General features: G+C 44.1%; 1 protein-coding gene across 1 annotated transcript in view; it reads right to left on the bottom strand.

The window, feature by feature from the left end:
- LOC308081406 (sterile alpha motif domain-containing protein 11-like) overlaps positions 1 to 7,028 on the bottom strand; it is a gene marked incomplete at both ends in the record, with an annotated part of 26,756 nt that extends 19,728 nt beyond the window's left edge. Inside the window, one exon of the mRNA XM_080457777.1 lies at positions 6,864 to 7,028. Coding sequence (XP_080313903.1) covers positions 6,864 to 7,028 — 165 coding nt within the window. The remainder of the gene's footprint in view (positions 1 to 6,863) is intronic.
- Positions 7,029 to 8,604: the final 1,576 nt, after the last annotated feature.

The following is an 8,604-nucleotide window of genomic DNA, read 5'->3' on the forward strand; positions in this document are numbered from 1 at the left end:
TTTCTTTCTTGCTCCTTTCATCATATGAAAGAGGGAGGGAAAGCCCTCCTGGCCACTTCTATTGCCCCCCCAAAACCCCATCAGGTCCTCTGAGAGTGCCCCGCAAACAACACCTTGCACACATACACACACACACACACACACACACACAAGCACACACAGAGATCTTCCTCACTTACATCCCTACCAAACCCCCACCCCACCCCACACACACACACACACACACACACACACACACACACACACACACACACACACACACACACACACACACACACACACACACACACACACACACACACACACACACACACACACACTTTCATTTTCTGTGCCCACCACTTCAAACACATGAAAGGATGCTCTGCAGGGACCAAGGCGAAAGGGAGAGTCGGAAGATGGAGAAAAGAAAAAAAGAAAAGGGGGGGTTAAAAGCAGCCCCAGTGCTTGAGAGGAAGGTGTGTGGCAGGAGAGACAGATGATGAGGAGGAGTGGGGAAGGCTAGGAGGAAGAGAAGGAGGGGTCATAGCCCCCCCCCCCCTCCCTACAAACACCCACCGCCAGAGACCAGGTCAGTGTCAAGGGGCTCTCACTAAAGCCATTCACATCAGAACCCTCCAGAAAATGCCTGTCCCCCTGTCCCACCCCCACCCCCACCCCCATCCCTGCTCTCAGAGCAGGAGGAGGTGGAGACGAGTGGGAGAATGCGGGGTGCAGGCGGTGAGGGGCGGAGACTCGTTTTTTAGGGTATTCGTCCATTTGCCAGCATGAGAGGTATCTCTTTCCTGACAAAGCACTAGCGTGCACGCGTGTTAATAAGGATGAGGGATGGAGTGTGATCAGAAGATGAGTGAACAGGAACAGAACAAGTGGAAAGAGAGAGAAACAAACCAGCAAGACTGACTAGTGGGTCATTTCAAGCTTTGATGCATTGGGTTCATTGCATGTGCATGTTTCAATATTCATAATAAAATATTTCCTTAGTTGCCAAATGAATCTACATTATATTATGCCAAAATATTCAATAATGGAAATAAAAAGAATCACACCTAGGGGTGCAGACCACGCTCGCATAAACATCTCTTGTTCTATGTCTCCGTTCCTGAGATATGACCAATTGTGTAATTTTGACCTTAATATTGATTTTGACCTAGCTTTTCTTTCTTTCTTTTTTTGGACACAAAGTCATCTCTTTGGGACTGCCAGTGCCTACAGCTAATGCCCACATCGAGTTTAATTCAATCTGCCCATATACTCTCAGTTTTTACCTTAACATTGATTGTGACCTTGGCCTTGACCTTTGACTCTGTTAAGCCAAAGGTTGAGCATCTGTTCGGGGCAGCCAACCGATCGTTCGCACTAAGTTTCATGAATATCCGCCCGGCCGTTCTTCAGTTGTCTACAGACTGGCACACAGACAGGAACGATTACGATACCCTGGCTTGCCGAGCGTAGCTGCGAGCTGGGTAAAAATACCCTATGTAGCCTAGCAGTTCTACTGTACATACTTGCTGCTGCTTTGAATGTGGCATGATACACTGCTGCACACAGTCAGAGTTCTGGTGTGTTGGGTGACGTTAGCAGAGCTATAAAGCTACTGAAGGAGGTTATTAACCCATTAAAACCGGGAACGCATCTCTGTCATTTTAGATTTCTTTGACTATCCAAAAATAGCAGATATACAAGCTCATAGTGCGGCACCAATGCAGCGCTATGAGCTTGTAGATCTGCTATTTTCTTTTAATCATGAAAAGTATAGCAAATCGTTGAATATATATTTCAAATCTTTGCTTCTGGAGGTCCCTAGAACAAAATATTTTATAAATGTTTGCTTTAAAAAATATATATTCAAAGATTTGGCCAAATTTTTACGATTTTTCAAAAATAGCAGATCTACAAGCTCGTAGCGTGGCACTCGGTGCAGCGCTACAAGCTAATATATATGCTATTTTTGAATAGCCAAAGTATAAACTAATGGTTATAGCTTAAGTCTAAAATGACGCGTTCCTGATTGAATGGGTTAAAATGGACATTAGGTAGATTTTAAATGTGACACAAAAACGGCTGCCAGGTGAAGAGTGAGCAGGAACTTGACATGAATGTTTAGCGATGAATGGAAAGACGCAGTCTCGAAGAGGCCAGCCACAGCAGCATTGTCACCTGCAGCTCTTCTGATGATACAATAGGTGAGCCAATTATTCTAAGAATTTGTCATGATTTCAAATTTCCTGGGTGGCCTCTTGTTGAGCCACTCCCAAAGTGAAAACTGATCTAACTGTGGATGGCATAGCCATCATCTATTTGATGAAAAGATGTGCATAGGAATAATGATAGGACATGAGTGAACATGAATAGTCTTGATGTTGTTTGTGTCGATTTAAGATTGCAAGCCTTTCCATACATTTTGGGAGAATCTGTAAGTGTGTCTGTTGTTTGGGTGTCAACAATGTTTATAGAAACGGGTAAAATGATTTCGACAAAGGTTTGGCTTTGATCATTAAATCCCTTTTAATTTGGCTCTGGAGCTGGGGCTTTAAACCAATTTGATTTGGTTTGGATTGATCAAAAAGGCACCTGTGTCTGCTCTCTCAAACACTTTCAAAAGGAAAGAAGTGAAGCTTATACATCAGGATGTTTTTTCCTATCGTTAAGGCTCCATTTCTAGCAAACAAAGTTTTCTAATATCAACTCCTGCATAAGAACTCAGTTGATAGATAGTATGAGCTCCCTGATGCCAAACGAACGGGAGAGAGAGGGATATGAGCAACACCAAAGACTTGGCTGCCAGGATGAGTTGGCAAAGCCAGTGCTGCCGATGGCTTATCAGCCGCTTAGAGGAATTCATGTACATGCTCTCTTCTTCCCACACACACACACACACACACACACACACACACACACACACACACACACACACACACACACACACACACACACACACACACACACACACACACACACACACACACACACACTCGTCACTTTAGAGGAAACTTTTACTATGATGTGTTTTAAATGGTACGCGTGTGATTTCCTGTAAGTTATTGCCAAAACATCCAGGCGTCATTAATAATCCATAAACTCGCATCCTGTATGTATCTGTTTAGTTTTTTTTTCTCATTATTTTGCACAGGAGAAAGTTATTTACTCTCTCTCCTCATTTCCGTCTTGGACCATTTATACCGCTCCCTGACTTCTCTCCTCCCCCTTACTTCTCTCCCTGCTCTTCTTTCCCTCTACCATTGTCTGTACTTCTTCTTCTTCTCCCTCTTTTTTTCTTCTTCTTCTCCCCGCACAAAGAAAGTAAAGCTTAAAATGTGACTGGAAGGGAGTAAAGGGAGTGTGTGCAGAATGTAAAGAGAGGGATTGTGTGGAAACTACCAAACGACCTGAAATGTACTGTAGAAGTAAAGAGTGTATTCTCTGCATTGCACCACAGCGTTTGCCTCGAGCCGGCAAGGCTTCTGGGAAGGGAAGCCGACCATCAGACTGCACCCTGGGCCATAAAACCCCCACAATGCAATGCACCTCTCCTCCAACTCCTCTCAGGCACGGGGAAAAAAGGCAATTAAAACATTTATAGGCTTCGCCCCCTAGATTTGCGGCCGGCAATTAAAAATCATTACTAATCAAATAAAAATAAAAGTAGCTCAAACTACAATTCGGCGGGGGCATTGATCAGATTTATGCTACTGCAAAAAAGGACTCATAAAGCCTGGTGGCAATTAATGTTGTGTTTTTTCATGGAAAAAAGGAAAAAAAAGAAAAGAAAAACAGGAGAAAGAGGTTACCAGTTAATGGCAGGCAAGTTGAAAGAAGCAGCTAAACGAAAATAAAGCCAACGTATAAAACCCAAACGAGACAACTTTTTCTCGTTTTCTCTTTTTCCCCCCATCAAACCACAGTTTGTGTCTCTAAAACCCACAAAACTGTAATATCACAACCCGAGCACTAGTAAACTTTTTACGTTGCAAAAGAAAATCGAGGAGAGAAAAAAACACAAGGGTGCTGGGTGTGGGGGGGGGAGTGGGTGGTGGGCCACGCCTGCCTGTGTTTTCCAGGGTTCCGGGGAGATTTAGAGAGCTTGGCTGGCGGCCAGGGAGAAGCGTCCGGATCGATGGAGGCGTCGGTGCGTGTGTGCAGGGGCTCCGAGCGTGGTTTACAACCGAGGGCCGCGGCGGTCAGAAATCACCCCGAGTGACACTTTGACATCGGGTGGGCAGGCGCCGCAAATAGAAATGTCAGCAGTCTGCCGTGGCTGGAGTTTTTACACTGCCAGCCAGGTTGGCATGCCTTAACCCATCAAGACCGGGAAGGGAACGCATCTGTCGTGTGTCATTTTTAGATTTCTTTGGCTATTCAAAAATAGCAGATATACAAGCTCATAGCGCGGCACCGAGTGCCGCGCTATGAGCTTGTGCTATTATTTTTTCAAATCGAGAAAATGTGTGCAAATCTTTGAATATATATATTTTTTTAAAGCGAACATTTGTAACTCAAATCTTTGCTTCTGGGGATTTCTACGAATGTTTAAAACATTTCAAGATCTTTCCAAAAAGAATTGCAGATCTACAAGCTCAAAGTGACGCGCTATTTTTTTAATAGCCCCAAAGTATAAAATAATGGTTATGGCAAAAAAAAAATCGAACATGACACAGATGCGTTCCCGGATTGAAGGGGTTAAGACAGTACACAGAACACAGTGCTACAGTACAGAGCAGCAACAAAGTAGCAGTGTGCCTGGATGACTTGGTGACACCTGATGGAGGGGAGATGTTGTTTATAAGGGCTGATGCACTGCTTCTGGAAAAAGGAACTCTTTGAGAGTCACTTCAAACTAAAAGAAAGCTGAAGGAAAGGCAGGCTGTAGATCAGCTCCTCTACTGCACACAGGAGCTATTTCTAAGTTGAAGCTCAGCTCAAGCTACCGTACGGTATACGGATGTGAAAAATACAAATGAACTAAAGATAAATGAATCACTTCGTTATTATTAACAACTTAAACCCTATATATTTCCTTGACAGGAGTCCCCCAGGGGTCTATACTGGGCCCTCAAATTTTTTTCTCTCTACAAAAAATATCTTTGTTGAAAATAGCTGATCTACAAGCTCACAGGAGTTTCGTAACGTGACGAATTGCGAGCTTGTTGATCGGATATTTTCCGCGAATGTTCGCCCCCCAGAATAAGGATGTTAAAGGTTTCATGACGTTTTGTTTTACCACACATTAAAAGCATTTGTCATGGTCCTTCAAACGTGTATAGAAAGTTTTAACAAAAAATTCCACTCCATTGATCCATGGCAGGTGTTTTTCTCTCACATTTCGAAAACCTTTTCAACTGCAATGAAAAAATAAATCTTTGCCTGCGGGTGTCGCTGGTGAGGGATTTTACCTGTCAATCATCGCCTCTGCTCCGCCCCCCCCCCAAAGGAAAGGATAGGGGCGAGGAGGAGAGTGGGCGGGATTAATCGGCTGTGACCTCACTGCCGAAGGGCCAAGCTCAGATTACTTTTCAGCCTAATTATTCAGAAAACCCCAGACCACAGAAAATCCACTGAATGTTCAAAGTTCAGATTTTTTGGGTGTAATTGAGGTCATAAAACCCCCCAAAATACATAAAAAACTAACTAAGTGAAAATGAATGTCATAGAACCTTTAAGGTTCATGTGGTTAAGATAACGATGGCGGCGCGCACAGGCACGCACAGTTGCTGTCCTATAGGTTCAGTTAAACCTAGCTGTGGGACACATCGTAACAAACTAATCTGCAACGCCTTTCAAGATGACCTCATCGCCTGAGTTTGAATATGATGTGGTGGAGATGATTTCATAGCTCAGGCCCTTTAGCTGACACTCTCACTCAGGCTGACGGACAACTATAGCACCACCATCAAGTCAAGCTACCGTTCCAAAATAACCAACATATACCAGCAGCCAAACAGCCAACAGCAAGGAGAATGAGGGTCAGTGTGGCCTATCAGCAAAATAATATTCCAGTAATGTTGGAATATAAGAACCAAGGACAAGAGTGGGATGAGAGCTAAGAATAAGGGTGTAAAATAATGTTTTTGGCTGGATAATCTATCTCTCACACATGCACACAATGACAAAAAGCACGTGATATATATTTTGTGTGCATTTGGACCGTGGCTGGGGAGGTCTATGTGGCTGGGAAGCTGTGTGTGCTGACCAGTGGTGGAAAGTATCTAAGTACATTTACTTCTTAAGTACTGTACTTAAGTAAAATGAGGTATTTGTTTTCTTTACTTGAGTATTTCCAATTTCCAATACTTTTACTTCTACTCCACTACATCTCAGAGACAATTATTTTACTTTCACTCCACTACAATTATTTGAAATCTTGAGTAACTAATTACTTTGTAGATTTTAATTATTATTACAAAACATACATTAACCACTTCAGCCCTATATACATTTCGGCCATTTGAAAATAGCAGATCTACAATGCGTCACGATGCGACGCATTGTGAGCTTGTAGATCTGCTATTTTCAAAAGATTTGTATACATTTGAAAACTTCAAATGGGGCATTCTGCATAATGAGTACTTTTACTTTTGGTACTTTAAGTACATTTTGATGCCAATACATTTGTACTTTTACTCAAGTACATTTTGAATTCCGGACTTTTACTTGTATAACAGAGTATTTCTATATTGTAGTAGTGATACTTTTACTTAAGTATAAAGTACTTTTTCCACCACTGGTGCTGACAGTCCCACACACTCTCACTCTCTCTCTCTCTCTCTCTCTCTCTCTCACACACACACACACACACACACACACACACACACACACACACACACACACACACACACGGGAGCGGAGGCTGTTTGCAGACTGACCGTGGGTGGGCAGCCCCATGTTGCTGGCCAGCTGGTAGAGGCGTTGCTGTTGCTCCTCGTAGGAGCCCTGCTCGCTGAGTGCAGACATCATGCGTCTGTAGTGCTCCTCTGGGCTCATGTGGCTGTGGCCTCCCCCCGCCTCCACCACCGGGCTGTGGGAGTTCTCTGCACAGTGGAGACACACCAGTTACAATCAGTCGCCAATAAGGCCAGTCACAATGGTTACATAATCGCAATCATCTGAGATAATCACAATAGTTTTTGCACAATGTTGCATTGTTTAAAAAAAAAATATCTACAAGCTCTACACGCGTTGTACTTCGTTTCCTATGTGTCGTGCGCGTCGTGACACATTGTGTGCTTATAGATCGTCTATTTACGCTATTTTTTAAACTATTAAATACTAAGTCGCACCGCTGATCTGACCGATATGCTGTCCCAGACTCCCAGTACAGTGGTTTGGTACAGAAGTCGGGGGTAATAGAACTCCACAATTTAGCAAAATGCATTCGTTTTTTTACCGGGTGCCTCTGATACGTCCATATATTATATGGGCGTATCAGAGGCACCCTGGGACACATCAGTGTGTAATGAGGACATGGACAACGTTTCAACCCAACACACGTCTTCATAAGTTCAGACCTGATGAAGACGCATGTTGGGGTTGAAACGCTGTCCTCGTCCTCATTAAAGCTACTTCCTGGGAGCTTTATTGCAGTGTGCAGACTTCTATTCTCTTCATTGTACATATTGTTGTCCAGCACCTGTGTACATTTTTTTTTTTGGTGTGCGTGCTTCGCCTTGGACTCCATTTCTAAACGTTTGTTTGTCATATCAGTCCAATAATATATGGCAAGGAATGAATATTAAGTTTAAACCTCGGTACAGTCACATTGCACACAAAAAACAATTGAGACCTAACTAGCATCATGGAACGTAGAACTTTTTGTTTATTTTTTTCCGTCATCACCATCACGATGACTGCATTCACTGACATTCACGCACATGGGTCAGATCAGAATGTAAGTGGCCAGTCAGCAGGCCTTGTGATGCTGTAACCATGTACATCTAGGTCTATACATTGTTAATGGTCTCGGCCTGACCCTCAGATGAACCTGCCATTACACTGAAGCAAGCGAGCACGGTGGCATCCGGGGCAGCAGAGGGTGAAAGGTTGGGGAGAGGTTAGTGGTGACACTGTAGCCCTGCAGCCTTTACTGTATTTACTGTATACGATGCACATGGTGTGTGTGTGTGTGTGTGTGTGTGTGTGTGTGTGTGTGTGTGTGTCTCTGTGCACGCCCAGGCCTGTGTGCATGTATATATACAGTATATAGTGTGTGTACATTCACAAGCAGTGCAAGTGCATAATGCTCCTGCACCATGTGGGAGGTGTCTGCGATAATGACGTGACGCGTGATATCCTCTCCATCTATCTGTTGCTGGCTGTCTCTGTCAATAGTAACGTGATCCAAGTTGGAGGAAGGGGGAGGGGGGGGGGGGAGGACGGTAGGTACAGTATATAGGAATAAAAGGAAAGCAGTTAGGAGAGAGGGATGGGGGAGGAGGAGGGGAAATAGGAGAGGGGGAGAGAGGAGAGGAGAGGAGTGGAGTGGAGAGTGGGGAGTTTATTTTTACCTTCTCTCCTCCTCATTGAAACCTGAGCTTGGCCCCGGGCAGGCGAGCAGGAGTGGCACTGAGGAGCGAGGGAGGGAGGGAGGGAGGGGGTGGGTGGATGGGT

This window comes from Gymnoscopelus braueri (genome assembly GCF_963280865.1).
Source record: "Gymnoscopelus braueri genome assembly, contig: SCAFFOLD_500, whole genome shotgun sequence".
Taxonomy (NCBI): domain Eukaryota; kingdom Metazoa; phylum Chordata; class Actinopteri; order Myctophiformes; family Myctophidae; genus Gymnoscopelus; species Gymnoscopelus braueri.